General features: G+C 47.8%; 1 protein-coding gene across 1 annotated transcript; it reads left to right on the top strand.

Moving 5' to 3' along the window:
- Positions 1 to 330: 330 nt before the first annotated feature.
- EDEM1 (ER degradation enhancing alpha-mannosidase like protein 1) lies at positions 331 to 27,257 on the top strand. The gene is made up of 12 exons (XM_082639571.1): positions 331 to 982; positions 6,086 to 6,158; positions 9,671 to 9,774; positions 10,944 to 11,115; positions 12,371 to 12,554; positions 14,207 to 14,381; positions 15,933 to 16,053; positions 16,527 to 16,697; positions 18,528 to 18,601; positions 19,693 to 19,789; positions 21,709 to 21,912; positions 23,398 to 27,257. The coding sequence occupies exons 1-12, from the start codon at positions 465 to 467 to the stop codon at positions 23,485 to 23,487; spliced, it is 1,983 nt and encodes a 660-aa protein (XP_082495697.1). The 5' UTR covers positions 331 to 464; the 3' UTR covers positions 23,488 to 27,257.

Here is a 27,257-nt window from a genome sequence, read left to right as displayed (position 1 = left end):
CCGGGGCCACGTCCCTGTCCGGCGGCCGTCTGCTCCCGTGCCGCGCTCCCATTGGCTGGAAGTTCCCCCGTCCGGAGCCCGAGCGGTCCCTACTCGCCACGCCAGCCCATCCGAATCCGCCAGCCCAGGGGGCGGGGCCCGGAGGGCGGGGCGGAAGGAGGGGCGGTGCCTTGCGGCGCTGGAGACGTATGGGTGGCCTATGGCGCGGGAAGGAGTCCGCTGCCGCGCCCCGCGAGGCCGGGCCGGGGCCGGGCCAATCCGGGCGACCGGGCGGGCGAACGTGGGGCCTGGCCGGCCGGGCCCGAGGTGCTGGGGGTGTGGGGACAATGGGCCAGTTCCTGGTGCGTCACGAGGGAGTTCCTTAAAGGGGAAGTGAGCGGAGCTCCTGGGCGGACGTGGGGTGCGGTGGTCGGCGGGGAAGGCCCCCCGCGTTTGTAAATAATGCCCGCGGCGCCCGCGCGACCATGCAATGGCGAGCGCTCGTCCTGGGGCTGGTGCTCCTCCGGCTTGGCCTCCACGGAGTGCTGTGGCTCGTCTTCGGGCTGGGGCCCAGCATGGGCTTCTACCAGCGCTTCCCGCTCAGCTTCGGCTTCCAGCGCCTGAGGGGCCCCGACGGCCCCACGTCTCCCGCCTCGGGGCCCGCGGGCCGGCCCGGGACGCCCCGGGGCCCGTCGGGGCCATCGTGGCTGCAGCCGCAGGTCGCTGGGGCGGCGGCGGGGCGGCGGCGGGCTCCGCGGCGGCCCGTGCCGGACGTCTGCGGCCCGGGCCACTGGGGCTACGTGCTGGGCGGCCGGGGCCGCGGCCGGGACGAGTATGAGAAGCGCTACAGCGGCGCCTTCCCGCCGCAGCTGCGCGCCCAGATGCGCGACCTGGCGCGGGGCATGTTCGTGTTCGGCTACGACAACTACATGGCGCACGCCTTTCCCGAGGACGAGCTCAACCCCATCCACTGCCGCGGCCGAGGACCCGACCGCGGGGACCCGTGAGTAGCCCGCGCCGGCCCGACGCCCAGGACCGCGCGCCGCACGCGCTTCCTTCGGTTCTCCCGGCGGATGCAGCCTTCCGTCCTCCGGGTCCCCCCATTGGTGCCTGGGCGTTTAGGGTCCTGGGGGCAGCGCCCACCCGTCCGGCGCCTCGGCCGACCCACTTTGAGGTCGTCCTGGGCTGGAGGTTGCGTGGACGGCCCGGTGGCTGTCCTTCTCTTGCTTCTCCCGGAATCTCTGTTACTGGACAGCTGTCAGCGCAGTCCCTTTTACAGATGGGGAAACTGAGGCCCAGAGACCGGAAGGGACAGTGGCAGTACCGAGGGGTGGCTTGGGGGGCCTTAGACTTCCATCTCCAACCCTTTCTCCAGGTGGAAGTCAAATCAAAATGAAATCCCTTGTAAACGCAGCTTCGAAACGGCGCTTATCTCCCTCCACCTAGCCAACTCCAACTTTACTGTATAAAAATGTAAAAATTCAGGAGTTGATCCTGAGAAGGGACTTTTTAAAGCCATCCAGTGAGTTTGAGGGAGAGCAGGGCTACAGCCTTTCTCCTTTATCACAGGGGCGGCTCCTTAGGCTGAGGATGGTTAGATGGAAGGGAGAGAGGCTGGGTGGCCCAGATATGGGGTCCTGATGCTCAAGATGACATTTAGGGTCTGTCCCATAAATTCCCCCACCCTGGTGGCAGGGCTGTCAGGGAAGATCTACCAGTCTTCCCCTTCCATCAGCCGTGTTTGCAGAGGCTGAGCTTCAAGGGTTACTGCTGTTGACATCAGAGTCCAAGAGGACAGCACACCCAGCTAAGGACGTCCTAGCTGGAGGGAGCCGGTGTGCCTTGACACTGACCGTGTTAGGCTGGATATGACTGCCTTTCTCTCGGCCGCTCCCCTCAGTTGGCAGTGGAGGAGTGGAGCTGCTTGGTCCCTGTGGACATTTGAGGCCTGTGTTTTCCTTCACCTGATGAAAAGCAGCAGAGTCCAGTCCTTAGGTCCTAAAAAGGAAGCCCATACACTAAGGGGACTTAAAGAGTTTTTAAAATGGTTGGACTATCTACAGATTCTTGTCTTAAATTGCATTTGGAGAGCATGATTTTTAGTGAAGCCAGGGGGACATCCCAGGTTAACTTAAAAAAGACTTGGCCTTTTTAAAGTTGTAGGAAACTGATGAGTTATATTTTTCATGTTTCACTGTATTAGGTTTTATACATAGAAATGTGTTTTCTATCTCAATTTTTTTTTTGAGAAAAATTTTAAGTAAGTTTTTTTTTTTTTTTTTTTTTTTAATTACTAGGCCTTTCCAGATTTTAGGAAATTGAGTTGTTTTGCTTAACTTGTTTTCTTTGCTTGGGGATGACATCTGCTGATGAGTGGTTTGGTTTGACTGTTCAGGAACAGTCTGGATAAGTTGAGGTCAGGTTGCTTTGAGACAGTTATGTTGCTTTTGGAAAGACTGAGTTAGAGATATTGAGGGGATGACATGTGGGAAGGGTTGTGCCCTTTTGGTTGGTCAGCCTTGGTGTCTTTGAGGAGGTGAAAGAGCTCTGGGGTTATGGTAGCCTTGAGTAGACCGTCATGCTGGCCGCTTGTAAAGAATGGAAAGTTAATTTTTCTTATTCCTTTTCCTTTCACTTAACTCCTCTCAGACTTTAGTGTTTTCAGGAAAAGAGCAGGCCACATTTACATCCCGAAATAAATAACTGGTAATAAAAAATCTTTCAGATATTTATTTTAAGCAAGTGTATTCTAATGATTACTGTCAAGTGAATTCTATTGACTCACTTAAAAAAGAGAGTAACTTAGACATTAGAATATTATGTAAAAAGTACAGAAACAAAATATGAGTGATAATGTGCCTGTCTTTTCTTTTTAGTCACATTTACTTGAGGCTTATCTTGCCTGTCTTGTTTGACTGGAGGTAGGGTGAAGAGTATTGACATGAAGTAAATAAAACCGGAACACTTTTTTAAAAATAGCAAACGTTTCTGTCCAGCTATAGATCACTGTGCAAACTCAGTTCCTCTCATATCCCCGATTTGGGTTGGAGGATCCAAATTCAAAAGTTTCTTCAAGTAAGTCTGGATATTGAAATTTTGCAGTCTCGTGAATAATTAGTTCTGTTAGTTCAGACCTTGGGTGCATGACCCTTCTTTGTTTTCTCCCCAACCATATTGCTATTCAAACAAAAAAGCAAATCAAACCAAACCGATGCTGGCCCCTAAACCGACTTGTTCCTAGGCACCCCTAGTTTAAGATGGCCTCCTCTGCATTTCCCTTTCTTCCTAGAATCTTGGCTTCCTTCAGAGTCAGGCTCAAGTCTTTTTCCGTGACGCCATTGAACTGTTTGAAGATGACTGTCCTTGATCTACTCAGTTCTCCTTTCGGTTCCTTTCCTTTGAGCTGCTTTTCCACCTTTTAATATCGTGTGAGACTTGAGTACTGTTGTGTGTTCACCTTCCTTTCCCTTTGTCTTGTCTCCCCAGATTGTCAATCCCTGGAACACAGGGACTGTTTCTTATATTACCTCTGTGCCTACACAGCACCAGGTAGATTTCTGAACAGCTGTTACAGGTTAAGTATATGTGGAATTTTTTTTTCCTTTTTACACATGCGTTTAATTTTGAACATGCTGTGTTAGCATTATGTTAGCTGCGTCGCCAAAAATTTTCTGTGAAAGGCCATAGTTTTCTCCGTCTTCTCTGTTTGGGGCTAATAAGAACCTTAAAAATGCAGCGTGGGGTGAATGTCACGAACGGTCACACAGGGTAACTTAAGTGGAGAGCCATCGTGGTTTGGCAGCTGGTTATGTGGAAAGATGGGCACTTTTGAACCCAGCCTTGTACCTGAAGTTTGAGTTCTTGGTCAGGCTGGCCATAGATCAAGAAGATTTGCACAGGACAGACAGATCACAGTCTCGCCTGCATGGTGGGCTGGCCTCAATGGACGCCCGATAATCTGGCGCTGTTAGGCCGACAGGCTTCTGTGGAGTCTCCTGTTTCTTTCCTGCCCTCCCCATTTTTCTTTTTTCTATTTTGGCACATTTTGAAAGAGTGTGTAGCAATCTGGTAGAAAAGAACTTGGAAGTGTTTTCACGAATGCCTTAGATCTTTGAGTGGATTTGTCTGAGTGGAGAGAAGGAACCACCAGTTACTACAAACACGTTTTTTCTTGTGCCAACTCTTATAATTGTTCTCTGTCGTGGCTGCTTGGGCGTTCTATTGAGAAGTATTTTAAAACTGGGTCCGATGTAGTTATAGCCTGAAAGGAAAAGCACAGTAAACCATGGGAAGGAGTGCAGTGCTCCAGATTAGTCATCCCTTCCAGGGCCGGTGCAGGTGGGAAGGGTGATACGCCACAGAGGAGGGTGTCCCTCAGGGGAAGGTGGTCACACGGGGTTCACCCAGCATCCAGCCTGGAGGCTCAGCGATGAGGGACCCGTGTTGTGATGAGGTGGGTTGTTGGAGCCAGCTCTTGGTTTCTGAGCGGCAGAGCGGTGGAGGTAAATATCTAAGCTCAGTAGAATGTTCTTGAGTGGGCAGCATTGAGGATCTCCCTGTCTCCTTTGGCCTTCCCCTCCAGCTTGTGACACTTCCTATATCCTCTCTGGCTGGCACTGCCCTTGAAGGGCTGAGCTTAACCCACAGCTCTCGTCTTCAGAGGACCTTCTGCAGTCATATTCATGTATTCAGAAAGAGTCGACAGCTAGAAGCAGCAGGTGCAGTTCTTCAGCAGGTGCGGTGTGCTGGCTTCGCGGCTTGGGAGAGACATGTGAGAGCCCTGGTTCCTAGATCGCCCCTTCTAGATAGTTTGTTTCAAAAAAAAGGAGGTAAAATTTTGCCACACATTCTTTGTCCTAGATTAAGTGACATAACCAGCATAAAACAAAGGCCCAGGTAAAATCGGATGTGAGGTGTGTTCACGTGGGGCCCACTTCACCCCAGCTGAAGCGCATAGGAGGCCTCTCAGAGAGCAGGGCGAGCATCAGGAACACGGAGATGCTGCCCGCAGGGAAGTGAGACAGGACCCATCAGAGAGAGCCACGGAGCAGGTCACGTGGTCTGGGGATTTGATGGAAGACGTCATAATAACGGCGAATCAGTTGCTGAAGATAAAACTAGGGTGTTTTCACTGTGGTTTTTCATAAACATAATCTCGAAACAGTCATCCTCTTTCTCTCCTTACTTACATCTTTTTCGTTTCTCTCCTTACTTTCAAATCTTTTCAAGCTTCTGCAGTTGCTTTCTGGGTTTGTGGGAATGGCACAGGAATAACTGAACTCCCTAGAATTTGTCAAGCTGACTTTATGACTTGCACTATTTCTCCATCCCCACGTTTCCCAGATGTATTAGTATTATCTTTGTCGTTTTTAGCGCTATAAAGAACTGTCCGTTACCCTCATTGCAGCCCTGAAGTTGGTGTCTTAAGATTGTTTCAGAGTGGGCGATTGGTGTTGATTATGGGGCACAAGGTGTGTGGTAGAAGCATTGATGCAGCTGCAGTTACGAGAAGCCCTGCCTTGGTTCATGGTAAAACAGCAGCTCCTCACAGTTGATGGAGCTGGTGGGGATTCTTTGGGTGGTATGTTAGGGAAAAAATGATATAAAGCAGTTAATTTATTCCCCCACCCCAAGGACAGATGAGTGATACTGAGCCTGTAACTGAGGTATTTATTTGCTGCTTTGTGTGTGTAATCTGCGGCAGTGTCTGATTTCTGAATTAAAGTTTTATTTGCAGGTCATGTGACAGGGCCTCTCCTTTTTCATTCCTAATGATTTCAAAATCAGAGCTTTTTGAAGCTGGACAGAAAGGTCATTTGTGCTGTTAAAACTGCATCTTGGAGAGGGCAATGACTCTTGTTTCCCATTTCCTTCCTGTTTTGTGTTCCTTCCACTATAGTATAAGCGTGTGTGTCTCTGCTCTTCTGTGACACTATAGAGACTGTCCCTTGTGAGGTAGAAGGACCATTGCCATACTGATCCACCCACAGTAGTCCCTGAATAAATAAGTTTCCAGCAATTTTAGTTTCTGATGAGTGTTTAGTTTTGTTGTCTTTTTTCTCTTTTAAACTACCTTTGTTTAATTTTAATTTTCTTTCTTTTTCAGTTCAAATCTGAACATCAATGATGTCCTAGGGAATTATTCACTGACTCTTGTTGATGCGTTGGATACACTCGCAGTAAGTGTCCAGCTTTATTATTATTTTTAAAAATTAATTAAGATATTTTGGAGTTAATTACCCTTACTTTCCCCCAGGGATGAGAATTCCAGGAAATGTGATTCTCAGCATGTATTCATAGCTCTGATAGGTATTGTTTATTTTAATGAGCTTAATGCTGAGAGCAAGAAAAACATTGAAGGTTAGATGAGGGGAAATGTGATTCCCCTAAAAAAGCAGAGGAGAAAGTGTGATCGTTGGGCTTCCCTGGTGACGCACTGGTTAAGAATCCACCTGCCAATGCAGGAGACATGGTTTCGAGCCCTAGTCCGGGAAGATCCCACATGCCGTGGAGCAGCTAAGCCCGTGCGCCACAAGTACTGAGCCTGCTGCGCTCTAGAGCCCATAGCCACAAATACTGAGCCCACGTGCCACAACTGCTGAAGCCCGTGCTCCACAACAAGAGAGGCTGCTGCCATGAGAAGCCCGCACACCGCAACTAGAGAAAGCTCATGCACAGCAACAAAGACCCAGCGCAGCCAAAAATAAATAAATTAATAAATAAACTTTAAAAAAATGTTTTTTTAAAAAAAAGAAAGTGTGATTGTTTTGGGGGAAACCTATTTTTCTGCGGGGTTCCCGCTATTTTATTCCTTAAAGGAACCAGTATACAGTTACTGTAGTTAAGATTTCAGAAGTAAAAGACAGGATCTCAGGATTCAAGATCGCCAGGGGACAAGATCCCCTGAAATGTGCCCCAGCTACTGACTCCCCAAAATCAAGTCTGAGCCCTGGTTCCAGCCCCTGCGCAGAGACCCTCTGTACAAACACTCTTGTTTTATTTGCTTTCCGTGTTTTGTGGACACTACCCCCTCCAGACTTGGGCTGCCAGCTCAGGGGCAGCCTTTACATGCTCAGCCCTTGGTTTCCCTCAAGGCAGCTGGAGACCTCTAGACAGATGAGCCAAAGCACATGGAAGGCAGTCAGACACCATGCATGGTTCTTATTACCAGGCTGCCGCGTGTGCTTGGTGTGCCTCACGACCCTTTGCTGTAGAATACAGCAAGGGACTATATTCCAGCGTAGCGTTGAAAAATTTCCTTAGTAAACATGATTCTACTACCTCTTTGCTCTCCTCCATTGTCCGGCACACCTTTACCATAAGAAAATTTGTACTGTAGTTGATTCCACATCCTGCATTTTAACTTTCCTTAAACAGAGTTTGAAGCTGTCAGCAGTTAGCATTGGGCAACGCTAGCTAAGTTCGCATTACAACTGTTCCAAATCTTGCTAGTAGTAGAATTACCGGAACTTGGGAAGAGCTGGGGCCGTCCTTCTAAGTTCCCCTAGGGGGCTTCCCTGGTGGCGCAGTGGTTGAGAGTCCGCCTGCCGATGCAGGGGACACGGGTTCGTGCCCCGGTCCGGGAAGATCCCACGTGCCGCGGACTGGCTGGGCCCGTGAGCCATGGCCGCTGAGCCTGCGCGTCCGGAGCCTGTGCTCCGCAGTGGGAGGGGCCACAGCAGTGAGAGGCCCGCGTACCGCAAAAAAATAAATAAATAAATAAGTTCCCCGAGGCTCTTGGTCTAACAGAGAGTCCGGGGTTTCATTCTGCCGGGCTGCAGTTGCACAGCAGTTTAGTTTCCCAATCTCTCCTTCTGAAGTGATTGCTACTGCCTGTCAGTCATCCACCATCACTGATCAAAATGTGCCCGGACGGGTGTGTTCACCCTGATTAGAGTTAACTTGTTGAGGGGACCACAGGCTGAGTCAGGCTACAAGTGTTGCTTTAAAAAAAGTCCCAAGGCTCATATATAGCTTACGAAAGCACACCTTTTCCCCCTGACCTCTCTCCTTTTGCCCCATTGTGTCTTTTTATCCATCTGCCAGCTCTTGAAGGACAGAGACCTTGTCTCTGTTTCAGTCACTGCACTCTGTCCACACTGCATGGTGTCTGATACATGATAGGAGTGCAAATACGTGTTAAGAAAATGAATTTCTAGTAACCTGGCACTTCCCAACACAGATTCCAAGGGTGTTCTCCCTCAAAGAAGAATTCTGTTCCCAAATGAACTTGAGAAATTCTACCAGTCTGTCCCACTGCTGGAGAGCCAAAATGCACACCAGCCGTTTAAAGGCTCTGAGAAGTTCTGAGAAGTAAAGAAACCCCAATCCAGCTTTTCTCGAGCCTGAGTGAATGATTTCAGAACCTCGTTACTCAGTTCCGTAGCTGTCTAAGATGGCAAATTACAATATATCATTGAAAGCTGTTGGCTTCCTTTGCCGTCCTCCACGTGATCTGAGATCATATCAGCGCCTGCAGCTGCTAACAGAGTTTGCTGCTGGTGAACATCTGTAGGGAAACAGACCCATCTCTGTGGTTTTCATTGTAGAACACCCGGTCTTTAAGGTACACTTCAGGCTTATTTTTCAGGTGTTACTTCTGTTGACGTTTCCCTTTTCTTTTGCTGACACTTTAAACAAACTTTAACAGGTGTTCTTTGGAAACACTTGGATGATAGCAGTCCCTTGACTGTTCGATGCAACTTGCAGCATGATTGCATAATCTTTTAAAAAGAAAGAACCGAAAGCCAGATAAAAAAACGTCTGTACTTGCTCTGCATGTAACAGCAAAATAACAATGAGGGGGAGAAAAAGAAAAAAAGATGCACTAGATCAATAAACACTAGGAAATAAGACATACTTGAAATAAGTAGTGTCTGAATGAAATTGTTTTTTCTTGTTTTTTTTTTTGATGTCTTTATGATGTCATTATAGTGCCAGGATTGTCCTAAAATCTTGAACAGTATGAAAGCATTTCTATTCAGGTTATTTTATCAAATTTTATGTCCAATTCCCACCTCATATAAGAGAGAGAAGCTTGGAATGATACCATATCCACACACCCAAAATAGGAATCCTAATTCTAGAACATTTCTTACAAAGGACGTAGAGCTGGTTATTTGTATGTTTTGTTTGTTTTGAATGTCATTGGTCTTATGCTATGCTCGAAAAGAAAATACCACTGTTTCCCAAAGTGTTCAGACATCTGGGAAACAAGCAAGGAGTCAGCTTTCCAGATGTTTCGGTCTCCTGGGAGCTAAGCGCCCAAGCTGTCGCATTATTTGAGGAGCAGAGGGAAAGCCATGTTTTTCGTTTCTTCAGTTTTTGGATTTATTATTACTCATTTCAGGAATTTCTGGAACTGTAATGCCTTGCATGCTAGACAAGGTCAGACAGAAGTTGAGGGAGAATGCGGCAGGACGATGAGGGCTGCTAATGATCTTATGAGGAGTTACTGGCACAATTTTGCCATTTGGAGATAGGATGCCCGAGTTTGGTGGAAATGGGCTTGCCGTCTGTCCCAGAATGTGCTCTAAGAGATAACTGTGCTCTTCTACCTTGTGTGTTTCTATTCCCACGAGTGGCAAAACCACACGTACAGACATTCAGATGAAGTGGCCCAGCTCCTGCGATCATGCAGCCTCAGTGTCATTTCAGGCCGTTGTAATGGTTTGTGTTCCTCTTTTTAAAGATAATGGGAAATTCATCCGAGTTCCAGAAAGCAGTCAAGTTAGTGATCAACACAGTGTCATTTGACAAAGATTCCACCGTCCAAGTCTTTGAGGCCACGATAAGGTAAAATAGTACATCAAACGGATTGGAGGCTGCTTTTGGGTGTGTAAGGCGAAAACTCCTGGGGGGTCCACCAGCCCCGGGGTCCAGGTAGGGAGTCCGTGCAGACCTTGTGGGCACTGTGTCCCTTTTTTCATCTGCTTTGGATTGATCAAAACTGAAACAATTGCCATTTCAAAGTAATTATATTTGGGGCCAAATAGAAAGACACATTGTAATGCAGGTTTAAGATAGATGTCCCTTTAAAGGAGTTTTTCATTATTTCACTTTATGTCTAGTCTCATTTCCTTCAGTGTGTCCTAGGAAAACCCCTATGTATTTCTGAAGGAATCATAGTTTCTCCTGTCACCCACCACCTGCAGAAAACCACTGCTGACCCTTTGGGTCTCCCTCCCTCTCCCTCCCTCTAATGTACCCGGCTCATGTTTTATATCTTGCCTTTTTAGTTTAATAGATTGCGACTGCTTTCCTATTCCATTTAAACTTTGAAAGTTGTATCACCGCATAACATCCAGATGTAGCGTTTATTTAAAATTAAAGTTATGAAAACATTCGTTCTGAAAAATGTCACACTCTGCTTCAGCTCATTGGAGGGGGACCTGAACTCGTGGCTGCTGAGGGACTGAGATCTAAGCTGGTGGCACCTGCCGCTCGGTCGGGTCATTCTCTCCTTCTCTTCCCCACCTTGCCTGTTTACCAGAAGTTGGAGAATTTGACGTTGCTTGGCAGCCAGAACTACAAAAGTTACTTAGCGTTTGTCGTCTTGCTCTTTTCTGCTTCTTATTTGGCTAAGTTTTTTCCCCATGTGAGAGAAACCAAGAGTAGTTGATTAATACTAAAAGGTGATATTTATTCTGGGAATGATTAGGACACTCCCTTCTGATGAGGTGATGAAAATGACTAAACATTGTTACTGCTTTACGTGGGATTATTCTCAGTAGCCTCAGAAGAATGGCTCGCTTTCTCCCTTTCCTTAATGCTGTTAGCTAACGATTGATCCTTTACTGTCACGGCTGGAAAGAACTTCAGGGGGTCACTAAGTCCAGTCCCTCTGATTTCAGGCAGTGCTAAGTCCATAGGGAATTCAAGCCCGCTTCTGTCATTCTGAGCTGGATCGTACACATTTACAACCAACGTGATTTTATTCCTTCTTTTGCTCTTCCCGTCATTAGGGTCCTGGGAAGCCTTCTTTCTGCCCACAGAATAATAACTGACTCCAAGCAGCCCTTTGGTGACATGACGATCAAGGATTATGATAACGAGCTGTTGCATATGGCTCACGACCTGGCTGTGCGGCTCCTCCCTGCCTTTGAAAACACCAGGACAGGGATCCCCTACCCTCGGGTAGGTAGACGGCGTCAACAACTCGCCACCTTCCCGAATCAGAACTCTTTGTTGATGAATTTATTTGCGGGAAGGGGTGGGACTGATGCGGAAGAGGAAAGCCATGTCCTTGAGAGAATTTGGCCCTAAATATGATAGAAATGGTTTTTAATTCATTCAGCATTTACTGAACACCTGTTGTGTGCTGGGCATACAGTGACTTTTTTTTTTTTTTTTTTTTTTTGCGGTACGCGGGCCTCTCACTGCTGTGGCCTCTCCTGTTGTGGAGCACAGGCTCCGGACGTGCAGGCTCAGTGGCCATGGCTCACGGGCCCAGCCGCTCCGCGGCATGTGGGATCCTCCCGGACCGGAGCACGAACCCGTGTCCCCTGCATCAGCAGGCGGACTCTCAACCACTGCGCCACCAGGGAAGCCCCACAGTGACATATTTGACTTAATCCTTCTCCTTAAGGAAGTTATGTTCCTGTGCTCTGTATTCTTAACCCTTTTTGCAGGTGGGATTTATATCCCCTGCTGCAAAACAGTGGGGGCCATTTGTCTTCATTTCTGACTTGGGCCCATTTCCCCACATGTACGCTGGAGGAGCTCAGCAAATGTTCTTTTCAAATGTTCTTTTGAACACTTCATGTGGATCTTTCAAATAAAGCCTGTACAGACCAGTAAGTTAGCTGCTGATTTAAATGCAAGGTCTGGAATGAGATTCTGTCTTTGTGGCATCTGATTTACTGAGTCCAGAACCCCTCTGAGAATTGAGTCAGCCTTTGGGTCAGCAATCAGTGGAGAATTGCCAGACCCCTGAGCCTCAGTGATGAAACAGGCTGTCACTTTCTCGCTGGGTTCATTTCTCTCCCAGTCCAAGGTTTGTTAATGTTTGCTGAGCAGGCCTGAGCTCATAGCAGCTCACTTAAAATTCCTCCATGATCCCACAGCTTGGCTTTGTCCCCAGTGCCAAAGCCTGGTGCTGCGTAACCCTGAAGAGAACCTGCTGGGAAGAGGCAGATTAGTGAAGAGCGTTATAATGATTCCCCCAAGACTTGCTCTTATTAATAACACAGGGCTCTGGTGTTCGTACTGTCTTGTTTGTATCTTAACCTTACTCCCATTTTCCTTTTGGATGTAAAGTGGGAGGCAGTGGGCGGACTCCCCCTGTGGTGAGCTTGGTTCATGAGTGGAGTCTGGTCGCTGTGACCTGGTCTTCTAGCCCTGTGGGTTCCTTGACTTCTGCCACAAATCCTTTGTGTCTTCCTATCCCCAGGTGAATCTAAAGACAGGCGTTCCTCCTGACAGCAATAATGAGACGTGCACGGCCGGCGCTGGTTCCTTGCTGGTGGAATTTGGGATTCTGAGTCGACTGCTGGGGGATTCCACGTTTGAGTGGGTGGCCAGGCGAGCTGTGAAAGCCCTTTGGAACCTGCGGAGCAACGATACGGGATTGTTAGGTGTGGGGCACCTGTGAGGCCCTTGGCACTGCGCCCATCGCCCCCTTTGCTTTCCTCTTCTCTGGGGCCCTCCCCCCTTTCCACTCCTCCTTCCTTGTACCACTGAACCTGAACATTGACAGCTCAGACAGAAGGGCCCTCCCTCAGTGTCTGCCACATCTGATTTCTCCGTGTGACTTTTCACTTAGAGGGTGGCTGGAAGGTTTGATGGGATAGAATAATGCTCTTCCTATTTGAGGGCTCCCTTCTGATCTGATCCCTTGGCATATTCCACTTGAAAGTGATTGTTAAATGCTATAAAGAGAACTGCCTCAGAGGCAGATTATATTGCTTCAGTATAAGGTTCCCAAGATAGGAATTTAGAGTTAACTGGTAGAGTGACTTTCTCCTTTTAAGAAATCTCGGCATGTGGTCGTAGGTTAAAAGCCCAGATTAAACCTGTATTAGATTTTTCTTTTCCCTTGAGAATTTTGATCAAGATGTTATTAAAAAATTATTATGGAAAATTTCAAACATATCAAAGTAGGCAAAAGTATAATGAATAATGCGCCCCTATGTACTCATTATTTATCTTCAATGATGATCAGTATTTTACTAGCTCAAGATGTTATTTTACAATAGGTTGTTTGCCTCTTGTAACTGTTTGTCTTATTTTGAGAAATATTTTCTTTTTGTCATCGGGAAGGAACTGGATTGGTGGTCTTGGAGCCTAGAGTGTCATTGCAAAAGCACTGCTTTTGAGAAGTGATCTTCGATTACTGTTCCTTAAGTTCTTCAATTTATTTACAAATTTGTTATATTTAACAATAATAGTAGAAACAAAATAGTCGCCCCGTCACCCCATTACCAGTGTCACCCCAAACTGTCAACTTTAAAATTTTCCATAGGCCCTTGCAGCCTGTCATGTGCAACTTTTTTTTTTTTTTTTTTTGCGGTACACGGGCCTCTCAATGTTGTGGCCTCTCCAGTTGCGGAGCACAGGCTCCAGACGCACAGGCTCAGCGGCCATGGTTCACGGGCCCAGCCACTCCGTGGCATGCGGGATCCTCCCGGACCAGGGCACGAACCCATGTCGCCTGCATCGGCAGGCGGACTCTCAACCACTGCGCCACCAGGGAAGCCCCATGTGCAGCTTTTGTACTTTCAGATTATAATATAGATATTTTTATTCTGCCTTTCATTTGGCAAATCATGCAGGTGGTTTCAAGTTGTTATCTTATTTTCACAGTTATTGTCTTTAAAATCTATATGACAGTCCCTTAACTCTTCTGATGTTGGACATTTGGATTATTTCTGTTTTTCTTTTTTTTTCCATTTTACAGATAATGTAAATTATGTAATTCATCATCCTCTGATGAACAACACCCTTTAGGCTTTTGAAATGAATTGTCAACCTGGAAAAGCAACATGACAAACCTATTTTTCTTGTGCATTAAATGTTTTCCCCATTTTTGTATCAGTGTTGAAACACTGTATGTTCAGGAAGCTCTGGCCACCCAAGCTGCTGATAGGACCGATAAAGACCTGAGGGCCACACATTCATCCCTCCTCTTTCCTGTGAGGGACAAAAGTGCTGAGGAGCAGTGGGGCTGAAGTAGGAGGCCCCCCCCTGCCCCCACACCAGGCCCTGACGAGCTTGCTTGTTTTCACAGGCAATGTTGTGAACATTCAGACGGGCCATTGGGTCGGAAAGCAGAGTGGCTTGGGTGCCGGACTGGACTCCTTCTATGAATACCTCTTGAAATCTTACATTCTCTTTGGAGAAAAAGAAGACCTAGAAATGTTTAATGCTGCATATAAGAGTATTCAGAACTACTTAAGAAGAGGGTATGTCTCCTCACCATCTCTCTTACTGTCCCGTCAAGCAAATAGAATGTATTGTGAAGTGTTCGTATTTTTCTCAACATAGGTTCACAGGGTCTTTTGGTCTCTGCCCTCATTTTACTGCCTCCTAGTTGTTTGTTAGTCATTTGAGGGGGTGGTGACAAGGTGTATTAGCTATTTACTGCTGCGTAACAAATGACCCTGAAACCTAGTGGCTTAAAACAGCAAACATTATCTCACCCATTTTCTGAGGGTCAGGAAGCCAGGAGCAGCTGGGCTGATCCAGGGGCTCTCACGAGGTCATCTACAAGTTATTGGTGAGGGCTGCAGCCTTGTCACGGCTCACTCAGGGCTGGAGGGTCCCCTCCTAGGCTTCAGTTCTTCACGTGCTGTGGCTGGAGGTGTCAGTTCCTTGCCATAGGGGCCTCTTTGTAGGCAGCTCATGGCAGCTGGCTTCCTCAGAATGAGTGATCTGAGAGAGATGGAAAGAGAGCCACCAGAACGGAGGCCATACGCTTTCATGCCCTAATCTCAGAATGACGACCAGCACTTCTGCCGGACACTGTTGGTTACACAGACCAGGGCTGATGTAGTCTGTGAGGGTACTGCACAAGGGTGTGACAGCCAGGAGGCAGGGGTCACTGGGGGCCACCTGGAGACTGGCTGCCCCAAGGAGTGACACATCCCTCTGTTTCGCTGGTTTTAATTGCACGTAGAGCTGTAATGCGGCAGAGTTGTGTTGGTTCTTTCACTTTCTAAAGAAGTTAGGATTGGTCTTTACACTTGAGAGAAAGGACAGTTACCACCTTTTTTTCGCTCTGTGTTTGTTTAAAGCAGCTTTGTTTGCCGCTTGTCAGTTGTGCATTCAGGATGGCAGAAGAGAAGTGCCATTCGAAGCTGCAGCGGCTTCGACCCTGGTGCCACCTCTGTCTTCCCTGGGTCTTCCCTTGTGCACATGTGTGTGATAAGTGGCCAGTGCAAGTGATAGCTACTAGTTGCCTGCCCATTTCTACCCTAGCTGTTGTAGGATCATTCAAGTGATGTGTTTTAGTAAGAGGCTGTTTGGCCACAGTTCAGTCCTTTTTGATTTTTAAAGCCCCTTAATTTACTAAATTAGTAGTAATCCCTGAGCTTCTTGCTCTGAGATGTTCCTCCAGGCCCACGGTGTAGGATTTTATTAGAGAAGAGACTCTTTTGTGTGTGCAGAAATAACCAGACGTCCCCACTGAAGTCAAAACTGACCCATGCTATATACCAAATTACGTGGACGTATTTCTCAAACCTGATTGTCAAAGTGCTTTCTGCAAAATGCAGTGAAATCCCAGTGTGTTACCATGGCTGAGTTTAGAACTTTTATCCTTTGGTAAGTGTCATCTTATGCTAGAGTCTTGTATTGAGAGGTAGAGGCAGTCTGTCTCCAAAGGTTTAAAGAATGAGTGAGGAGAAAAGGTTAATGTTGATTCCATCTAAGTGAAACTGCCAGGGGCTGCTGGGGGCACAGAGCCGGAGCTGTTTCTCTTTCTTCCCCTTTGGCCGCTCTGTGTGGCTCCTCAGTCGGGAAGCCTGTAACGAGGGGGAAGGGGACCCGCCCCTCTACGTCAACGTGAACATGCTCAGCGGGCAGCTGATGAACACGTGGATTGACTCTCTGCAGGCGTTCTTCCCAGGACTGCAGGTATTTCGCAATCCTGTTTGCTAAGAAAAAGCAGTCACTGGAAAGGGCTTTTTTTCCCCTTCTGTTTTCTTTTTATGGTACCAGAACATTCTCTGGCTCCTTCAGATTTGGGAAGTGAATAGCACAGTACGTCCCCATTATTCTCTTTGGAAATTACTCCACACTAAATCAGTGCAAAGCCATGCCAGAGAAGTAACGGTGTGTGATTTTTGGATGATTCATGTCTCAGTTGCCTGTTCTTCATTCTTGAGTACAGCTAGCCTCTTGTCCTATGCAGTTCTCAGGGCTTTGGCATTGATGGCCAGATGTGGGGTGGGGGGTCTGTCTGGGATGCTCCTTTTGGGTTGGTTTTGTCTCCAGCCGCGTTTGTAGGTCAGATGACTAGTGGGGGGAGGGGGAAGCCCAGGGCCTGTGTCACGTCTTGCCACTCTGAGAACAGTGTCTTAGCCTGGTGACCTGCGCCTTCCCCGTAGGTTCTGATAGGAGACGTGGAGGACGCCATCTGCCTGCACGCCTTCTACTACGCCATATGGAAGCGCTACGGGGCCCTCCCCGAGAGGTACAACTGGCAGCTGCAGGCCCCCGACGTGCTCTTCTACCCGCTGAGACCCGAGCTGGTGGAGTCTACGTATCTCCTCTACCAGGTACTAGAGCTTGTTGAACAGTAGTTTGTGTTGAAATGCTGGGAAGACCTGTAGCAGTTGGTTCGTAGGGAACACTTGCTGACAGGTGGGGAATAGTGTTATTTCACAGCGACCGTTAGAGTGACCGCCGGCCCAGAGCCTTGTTAGCGCTCAGCGTCTGTCCTGGTTGCACGGGACAGGGAAGACGTCTGCGGTCATGTACGTGTTTGCCCTACATTCTGCAAGGCTGAGTCATATCTTTACTGCAGGGCTTGTTTCTCACATCCTTCAATCAAGAGGAAGATTTGGTACTCTCTGTTTTCCAAATTTATTTGACCAAAGAACTCTTGTTGGCGGATGCATTTCTGTCCTCATGTACTGTGGAACCCTGGTCTGTGTAAAGTATTCAGACAGAAAAATTATTTTTCTTAGTTGGAAAGGGAATCATCTGGGATTGTCTGAGTGCCTACTTTTGTTTAATCCTTCAAAAACACATACAGTGTTCCTCTTTTGTGGAATTACTTGAATGCCAGAGGAAATGTCACTCTAACTGTGAAGGGTCTTCTCCCCGACGGTTTAAGGCCGATATTTATACCTCTGTGCGTGCCATACATATATACACATCGAGAGTTGTCAGCCATTCGCAAATTCAGCAGCACGAGCTGCTCACTTTCCAAGAAGCCGGCCCTCCGTGCGTTCGGCAGACGCGTGTAGCGGGCAAGCCCTCGCAAGGAGATCTGATGAGCTCTGGTAGTAGGATTAGTAGTTTAGATTTATTCCATAGTTTTTTTTAGCACCGAATCCTTGCCATTTGCTTCTGAAAAAGGGAGAAATCCTATGCAACTGGTAACTGACTTCAGGTGTAGAGACACCTTGTGAGTTGTATGTAAGCTCTCAGGGGTGGGGAGGTAGCCTCTGATTTTGCCTCCCGGATCCCAGATCCCAGGGTAGAGTCCGGCCACTCACGCTCCGAGGGTGACAGACTCGGGTGCTGGCTGAGTTCTCCTCTTAAGCTTAGGTCTGTTGCCTTTGGGTTGATGCCTCTTTGTTTCCGTCACTGCTTCTTTCTTCTTGCAGCTTCTTCCTCATATTGACTACTTTCTTAGAATCCAGAGAAATCTTCGGCTTTCTGGCCCTGCCTTCTGAAGCTGCTCCGTGTGCCCTCTTAATCCAGACACAGCTGACCCTGTGCTCGTTTGCTTTTGCTGCTGCACGGTTGGCACTGGGCACGAATTATAGGTGATCCCCAGCTTTCAAACTAGTTTTGGGATAAAAGTCTCATCTTCCCAGAGAATTTTTTTTTCCCCCTAACAAAACTATCTATGAGCATGTGACGGAAGAGGAAGCAACTCAGGGACTGAGTTCCTAGGGTGATTAGAGAACACAGCATGTGGAGGCCTCTTTAGATACTTTGAGAGTCTTCTTGTCCCCTAGCCCTTCTCACGGTGCTGTGGATGGAACGGGGGCAACATCCTGTTTCCCTGTGCTTGCAGCTTAAGTTTCTAGCGAGTTCTGAGGCAACACGGAAACTGGATTTGTTCTCAGATATGGGACTGTCAGTGAGGCGTTGTTTCATTTCTGATCATGATGGGGATCACGAGAGCCAAAGGCAGGGAGTTGATCTGCCGCCCCCCGTTCAAGTTAAGCAGATTGGAGGTGCGCTTTGATGTGAACTGACAGAACACCTTAATCCTGTAACATTCGCGACCCTTCAGGATAAAGTGAAGTGGCCCGTGCCTTCCTTTGGACAGTGATTCATCTCCTCGGGACCATCCTGCAATCACCGCGATGTGTGTTGACGGCGTGTCTTCCAGGCCCCCGCTGGATCACATTCTCTCGTGTTCTCTCTAGGCAACCAAGAATCCCTTCTACCTCCATGTAGGAATGGACATTCTGCAGAGTCTGGAAAAGTACACAAAAGTCAAGTTAGTTTTCTAAGTTCCTTCCTTTTTTCTGTTGGCCACTTTTGATTTCTTTTGAGTTGTGCTGAGGTAATATAATTCTATTTTGCATTTTACTTTATAGAACAGGTCATTAATGTTAATTTTGTAGGGAAATTGCTTACTTTTTGTGTAGTAGAACCTGCCCATTATAGTGGAAATTAAAAATTTTTCTCACCTTTATTCCTGTAGGGTTCCAGCACACTATATGAGCTCTTTTTAAGTAACTTATTTCCCCTGTTATAGAAATAATATATATACTAAAAAGTTTAGGGAATATAGAAAATATAGAGGTAGAATATTATCACTGTAATCTCCACCTGCAGAGATAACTGCCATCAGCATTTAAGTATATAGTTTTAGGGCTTCCCTGGTGGCGCAGTGGTTGAGAGTCCGCCTGTCGAAGCAGGGGACACGGGTTCGTGCCCCGGTCCGGGAAGATCCCACATGCCGCGAAGCGGCTGGGCCTGTGAGCCATGGCTACTGAGCTTGCACGTCTGGAGCCTGTGCTCCGCAACAGGAGAGGCCACAACAGTGAGAGGCCCGCATACCGAAAAAAAAAAAAAAAAGTATATAGTTTTATACTCTTCTATATATTTATATATAAATCTATAATGTGTGTATATATGTATATGTATAAAAACTCTTTCAGTTTTGCGATGTGCTTTTTTTACCTAGCTATAATGTCATGAGTATTTTCTTACAAAATATTGTCTTAGACTATCAAATGATTAGTCAGTCTATGCAAGTATTGGGACACGAAATTTAAATCAGTCCTTTTGAATTTGTTGCCAGTCATTTTCTTGGTGTCCTGTTATGCTTTTGGCAAATACTCTCCCCCACCCCCATCCCCCTTCCGCTGCCATTAACCTGATGATTCGGCAGCCAGACCACTTTTTAATGAAGTTTGCAGACAATCTAGGCCGAAAAAGGACAGCCCTTAAACCTACCCTAATTTGTTTCTCACGTGGTGTTTGATGCCTTGGTGGTTCTGTGAATAGGCTACTTCAGCCTCTTAAACTAATACACAGGTGGGAGGGAGCGGAGGTGGGGCTCACTGGATGACTGTTTCGTAGGTGTGGCTACGCTACGCTGCATCATGTCATCGAGAAATCCAAAGAGGACCGGATGGAGAGCTTCTTCCTCAGCGAGACCTGTAAATACTTGTATCTGGTATGTGTGTTGTAAGATTAACCCAGGAAGCGCTCCGTTCTGCTGACAGCAGGCATTCCTCTGCCTTCCATCTAACATACGCCACCAGGCGCTGCTCCAGGCTGGACGTTTCGCTGGCCCAGGGGCGCAGCACTGTCGGAGCGAAGGCACGTTGCTGTCTACTCCGTGGTTGCTGACCTCGTAGAGGAGGCACTGCCGAGTACACACACAGACACTCTTTGGGTTACACGTTGTGTGAGGTGCAGGTAACGGTTCCTGGGGGACCCTCGTTAGCATGGTGGTCACGAGGCTTCCCTGAGGGAGACCTCAGAATCTCAGCTCCTCCTTCCCCTGACCTGGGCACTCTGGGTGAGACCCACAGCCCGGCCGGCTCTCTGTCCATACACACATCCGCACGTGTTTAAGGAGAGACTGAATTTTTGGACCTGGAAGGAACCTTCGGGGATCATCTTAGTCAGTGTTCATTCTTCCCCTCAGGGGAACTGCCAGAGGTCAGGTGACTTGCCGGGGTTCTCGGGGTGACGACATGGCAGAGCCAAGGCTTGAGCCCTGGGCCCGATTCCTTGTCCAGTGCTCCTTCCTCTTGGCTGCTTGGCCACGGGCGTGCACGGCATCTGTGTGGTGCACCTGGCCGCTCTCCTCCCCTCTGTCACTGGCTCGTATGGCTACACGCAAAAGAATACTTTCTCAGGGCTCGGGGGTCCGGATATCCTGGTGGGGAAGCAGCGTGGAGAATTTAGGCCGAGATCCAAAGATATCCGTCAGTAATGATAGGTTCGTTTTATCTCGTTCAGTGGTCCCCAAGCCCCGGGGTCAGCTGGATTGGAGTCACACTGTAAGATTACAGCCATGTTGAATGGGAATCTTCAGAAGCAGGCTCAGGAGCCTGTAATGTTGACAAGCGCCTCTAATGGTCCTGTACCGAGCCGGGTTTCGGAAGCCCCGGTCTAGTCCTCTCAGACGACACTGCTGCTGCTGACGTCACTGCTCGTGGCAGGCGGAGGAGGTGTGCCCGCCCGCCAGCTGCGTGGTCCCGCCACCAGGTCCTGTGGGCGCCGAGGTCTCCCACACCGCGCAGTGCGGCCGGTCCGCTTGGCTGCCGAGAGCCTGGTGGGCATCCCATCCGGCAGCCGTGGGGTCCGGGGTATTCACGGGGCGAGTTCTGGAGCGAATGAATGGAGGAGACCCCCAAGGTGTTCCCGGGGAAAGAACTCAGGGTCAGGGCGGGTGGCGGAGGGGGAGGGGCTGGGCCGACCCTGTTCTCCTCCTGGGAGCCGTGTGAACACACAGCAGCTGTGCCGACCGTTCTTCCTCGTTTGTAAAATTCCTGAGGTGCCTGTGAGGTTTCCTCCGTCTCTAAGAGTTCTGCGTTCTTCCTCATGCATCGTTTACCACACGCCTGGGTCAGGGGTTCTTTCTAGATGCCCCCGCCGTGCCCTTCTCCACCCCCCACGCCCGCTGCTGAAGGAAGGACTGCCTGGGGTGCCCTGTGCCCTCAGAGCCCACACAGGAGTGCACCACGCGGTGGCACGTGTGTCAGGCCCTGGGGACCTGGTGAAGGATAAACCACGGACCTCCTTCTCTCCAGGCTTTTCCAGTTTCGGGCCTAGGTGCACGTGAGCTGGGGGTACTTCCAGGATTCCAGCGCTGGAACTCTCCGGAGGGCGTGGGGGCATCATCTAGGGCTTTTACAGATTAGTGGCGCTTGGGCCTTAGCCCCGGGCTTTCGAATCTCTAGGTGTGGGCGGGATCGGGGAAGTCCAGGCATCTGAGTTTCAACACAACTGGGGATTCCACCCCACAGCCTGAGTTGGCCTGAGAGCCAAGCAGCTTCTGGTCCCTAAGTAGTCTGAACTCAGCCGCGCTATGAATTGGTTCCAAACCTGCTACAATTGTATCTGTTTTCTTTTTTCTACTAGCTCTTTGATGAGGAGAATCCAGTACACAAATCTGGAACCAGATACATGTTTACAACTGAGGGACACATTATATCTGTGGACGAACATCTCCGGGAGTCACCCTGGAAGGAGTTCTTTTCTGAAGAGGGAGGGCAGGACCAAGTGGGGAAGTCCGGGCACAGGCCTAGACCTCATGAGCTAAAAGTCATCAACTCCAGCTCCAATGTAAGTTGCTTTCTCCAGGGGTGGTTTGCAATCGGAGGAAGAGAAAACACTACTCCTCACATTATCATCCAGAGTTCCTGACAGAATATTCATGGCACACTCGGGTTGTGTAATTTGAGAAGAGTTCCAGAAAGAGGCCATTTCTGTAGCTATAGATAAGACCCTGGAATTTATATTAGGCCGTGGAGGGTAGATTAAGCGAACTAAGCGAACAAAGCGTGATTGGGAGGAAAGGGAAAAACAAGGAGAGATAATAATCATAGCCAACATTTATTTCTGGAGCTTACCACATGCTAAGCACTGTGCTAAATGCTTAAGTATGTTAACTTCTCATAGCAGCCCTGTGAGGGGTACATACTGTAATATCCCTACTTCACAGACAGAAAAAGGGAGGTACGGAGAGGGTCAGGTCACACGGTGGAGCCGCGTGGTGGAGCCCGGATTTGTACTGAAGGAGACACTCGTCTCATAGACCCGATTCCGTTGTGCCGGGCACCAGGGATGCGGGCCGGTCAGAGGGGTCCTGGTGCTGGATGGGCCCAGGGCCCAGTGTAGAGACCGGTTCCCCCCGGGTGCTTGTCAGTAGGAGGCTGTGTGAAGTGCTGCTGAAACACCGAGGAGGGAGGGATTATCCTGCCAGGAAAACAAGGAGGGCTTCACTCAGGAGGCTGCCTCTCAGTAGCTCCTGGAATGATGAGGGGAAGCGTCCCAGGAGGGACGTTCTGGCAGAAGGCACAGCACCTACAAACAACACGAGTGGGGGGTGTTGGGACCAACTGAAGCACCTGTCAGTCTTGGTCTTGCGAAGATGCGGAGCAGGGCATGTGAGTTCACGTGCAGAGCAGCGAGAAAATGTTTCTTTGAGGAAGAGCATGAATGTATGTGGAAACTTTCCAGACAGCATGTTTGGTTCTCAAACTTAGATCCCCATTGAGAGAGAGAAAAGAAAAAAAGCCTTTAATTTTAAAAAATAAGTAAATAAATAACACCCTTAAGCATTTAGGTTTTAGCTGTGGATGAGAAGAGCCACAGACTCAGAAAAACAACAGTATTTTCAAGTAGCTAAAACATTGTTTACGATTCTGGGTAGATTAAGGACCCAAGGGGTGCAGGTTTTAGTCCCGGCCCCTCTTCAACTTGGGTGCATGTCTTTTAGCCTCCCTGGGTTTCCATTTCTTCACCTGTGAAGTGAGGAAATTAAATTACATCAGTGGTCCTCAACTGGAGGTGACTTTGCTCCTCAGGGGACATTGAGCAATGTCTGCAGACAATCTTGGTTGTCACACTGGGGCCTAGGGGCAGGGGGCATATAGTGGGAGAGCCCAGGGGTGCTGTTGACCATCCTGCAGTGCACGGGACAGGCCCCAGGTGTTGACAGTGCCAGGATGAGAAACCCCAGGGGAGGTCATCCAGTCACATCTGAGGAATTAACACATGGCGTCTTAACTCAAAATTCAAATTGTCCCTCATTCATTTTCTTTCTAGTGCAATCGCGTTCCTGACGAGAGGCGCTATTCCCTGCCCTTAAAGAGCGTCTACATGCGACAGATTGACCAGATGGTTGGCTTGATTTGATCTGCTCACCCCCGTGTGGCCTCATCTGAAACTGGATCTAAAACAGCTGAACCCAGGCCAGGCTGAGACCCAGTCCAAAGTGGAGGAGGATAGGAGTCTGGCTGTCCGCGATGATGTAGGAATCTCTGTCCAGCTCCCCAGCTGCATCTGGTAGATTCTTGGATACTTTGACGTTTCTCTTCTATTCAATAAAATGCCCTGTTTGTCTTAAGGATATACTTTGAAGTGAGAAGGTACGTAGAAGTTGGCTTCTTACGACGTGCTGATGTTACTGTGCACCGTGGATGGGGCTCTTTGGCTGGATCTTCAGACCTTCCTACTTTGGAATCCGTCGAGTCTTCTCTGCCGGCGCTTGCGTGACCGCCGCCTGGCGACCTCTCTGTCAGAGGATTGTGAATGAATTTCTGTGCAACAGGGCCCGCGGTTCCCCTGACATCCCTATTTACTGCATTTTGTCATCCTCTCTCTCTTATTGGATAATTGGGCTGTCTCCCAGGTGTCCACCCACGATTGTCGGTCACATGGGGAAAAATCATCCAGTTATGCATTTGCACCCCATGCAATTCATCACGGTGTTACGGATTATTTGCTCACGAATTTATCCGAATTCTAACAGGCATCTCTTAAGTTGTTGCCTCACAGTTTAAGAGCTTAACAGGTAGATTTTTTGGATGGTGTTCTACATTTATTGTGAACTCACCTGAGGATCTCCCATAGTTTCAGAACCAGGTGCCTTTTAAGGGAGAGAAAAATACCTATGATCATCTGAGCTTTCATCTGTCTTATATTTACTAACCAAGGATTGTCAGTTCCGACCATGTTTGGGTTGGAATTGTTTCGATTTTGTTTCCTGTGTCTAGTGCCAATCAGCTAAATCAGGGAGAAAGAAATGATCAGATGACTTTCTGGCATCCTTGAGCTGTCTCTCTGTGCAATGCAGGCTTTTGATGGGTGCCTTATTCTCTTGGTTTTGGCCACTGGATGTCACAGCTGCTGCTATGATTTTAACCGCCTTGTTTTGTATTGCTACATGGTGTGACCACAGCGAAAGGGGCATGGGATGTATATCAGGTAGGTTCTGGAAACTTCTTGGCCAGTCCTTGCCTTTCAACCTGATATTTTAAGCAAGCTTATATAAAGAGGAAATTGTACTAAAACGCCTCTTTCCTTTGTTGGTATTATTTCCTTAGTGAGCACGGAACTGTGTCTCTTTGAACTTGTGCAGAGGGCTCAGAGAAAGCAGAGGTGGGTTTGAACCCCGAGCTTTGGCTTCCCTGTAACGTCAGAGGTTGAAATGAACCTCAATAGAAAGGGTAGGAAGTCTCTTAAAAACCTCCAATTTCACCTGTCGTGTGACTCACCCGTCACCGCTAGGATACTTCAAATGATTTTATTTTAGTCTTTTTAAAGCTAGAAAGGAATGCTGTGTGAGCCATTGCATTTTCAGTCAAAAGGGAGGAATTTTATTCTTGAAAATTTAAGTGTTGCTGGTTTTAAAATAGATATCTAATTCAGTTCTTTGAGGTTTTTAGAAGAGGGATTTTCAGTAATAAATGTCACCTCTGTCTTTTAAACATTTACTGTGCAAATGTTTTAAAGGAAAAAAAATCAAATGCTTCTACTTCACATTTTTTCTTCATTTCAGAAGCATTCTGTTTATCAACATTGTCTCATCTACTGAACAGAAAATTTTCTTTGAGAATACTATATATATTTAAAATATTGTCATTGCCTCGGTAAAACCAAAATATCCCCTTTTAAAGACATACACCTGCATGAGCATCCCTGCACCTTTTCTCCAGGTAAACCAAGGTGGGACTATAAATGAGCTGTTTGGGAGAATGGGGCACCTCAGGGAAGAAAGTGGGCCCTTTGTGATCATGCTGTTATGTTATTGCACCCCAATGTTCCCCCTCCTCTGGGCTCAGGTATCCCATCTCCCTCCTGCTCTGGAACAGGGACCTGGGCCTGAGTGCCACAGAGGCACCTCACGGCTACAGGCTGGCATGAGACATGTTTTGTATTAAGTCTCAGACCCTCTTGGCTTCCAGGCCCTGGACTTGTACCAGTTGTGAGTCCGAGGGTGAGCGACCCATTCTCACCCTGGTTGCTGAGCTTCCAGACTGCCCAATCTAAAGTTGGATGCCATGTAGTCAGTGACTAGATGCCAGAATGCCCGTCTCGGGGCTAGTTACAGAGAAGGTCCTTTGAGCCACGTTCGAAACTTGCTTTCTCTTTAAAGGTCAGAGTGTCAACAATTGTGATATGTCCTTCAGGGTCTTTGCTGTTTCTTCTGTGTCGTGAGAGATCAGGAAGGCGAGGGCTGAGGAGGGGAGTGTCAGGGAAATTCCCTTGTGATTTGCCCTAGGAGCACCCTGATTCCAAACATTCCATGCTTTGGAACAGCCGACAGTTTGCACCATCCTTGCGTTCCTGTGTGTAGCTAATGTCTAGACTCCGCTTTGGTTCACACAATGAAAGTGGTTTTGCCAAACCTTTGTGGGAAGCTGCCTTATAGCTGCCTTATTGGGTGGAGTCTAAATCTCCCACCACAGAGTTCTAAATTGTTCCAGGGCAGGCTTCGCTGGCTGAGATGCTGTGACTGAGGAACTCCGTTTCCTGGAGGAGGAGGTGACGAAGGAAGTGTTTGCTAGCTCTCCAATTGTCCTGGCCTTGGTGGAAATCCAGCTTCCATGTTCAAATCTTCCCTTCAGAACTTTGAAATCTTCTGTCAGAACTTGCTCTGTGTGACTGCTCTGTGCGACTGAGTCCCCAGGTTCTGAGGCTGTCCTGGATCATGGGGCGTGTGCACATCAGTTCAATAGTTTTCTGTGTGTTTATGCGCCAGGATGGTGTCTGTGCAGATGGAAATCAGCTCCCTGGCTGGATACGTGCAATCTGAGGGTCTCAGCTTGATTCCTCTCTCGCCTCCCTGCTGTGTCCTCCACCAAAGAAAAACATCCCTCTCAGCTATTTTCTTAGCTCAGTTTAATGAATGATTACAAACTGTAATCCTTCACTTTGGATTTTGTAGACAAAATATCAGAAATTCTTTTTTTCTAGAGGTCTTTCTTTTTGCCGACTGCAAATTTAATGCTGGTGGCCAGGTCGGGCCGGATGATTGCCCCAGCCTTAGAGTGGCTGAGCAGGGACTTTAGAAAAATGAAGTCTTGATCTTTCTTTCCTTTTCCATTCCCAGACATCCAGCTCCTTCTCTAGTGCCTGTTCCTGCAGGGCAGGGACTCTTGTGAAAGTGAGAAGGTGAGTTGGCTGGGCTGTGTGTCCCCAGGTTTTGCAGGGCTCAGGGTTGCGTTCCCACTTGAATTTACATGTGAATCTGGCGAGAATGTTAAGTACCTGTGGACCTTCCTGATTTGTTACCCCCCCCTTCCCTCTTACTGAGAGGCAGAGAAATAATATTTTTAAAGGTATTTTGTTTTAGTTTTAAATAGCAAAACACAGACTGCATTTTTATTTATTATGCACAAGAAAGGTAAATATGTTTTTACACACACACAAAAATCTAGAGTTGGAAACTGGGGAAAACCGATTGAAACATACAAATGCTTCTCTCTGTAACGTGCAATATGCTTTGCAACTATAGATGATATTTTATGTTTAATCTGTAAATAAGAAATGTATTTAAATTAAAAGGGAGCTTTTTGTAAAAGGACCAAATGTTCTTTTATAAATGTACTAAGAAATATCTTGCTCTTTGAAATTTATTAGGATTTTTATGAGTAATTTTTATTAAAAGATTCCTTTTTTTT

The sequence above is a fragment of the Mesoplodon mirus genome (assembly GCF_964341445.2).
Source record: "Mesoplodon mirus genome assembly, chromosome: 12".
NCBI classification, from domain to species: Eukaryota; Metazoa; Chordata; class Mammalia; order Artiodactyla; family Ziphiidae; genus Mesoplodon; species Mesoplodon mirus.
The sequence above is the reverse complement of the archived record's forward strand: the minus strand, read 5'-3'. Positions and strand labels throughout refer to the sequence as shown.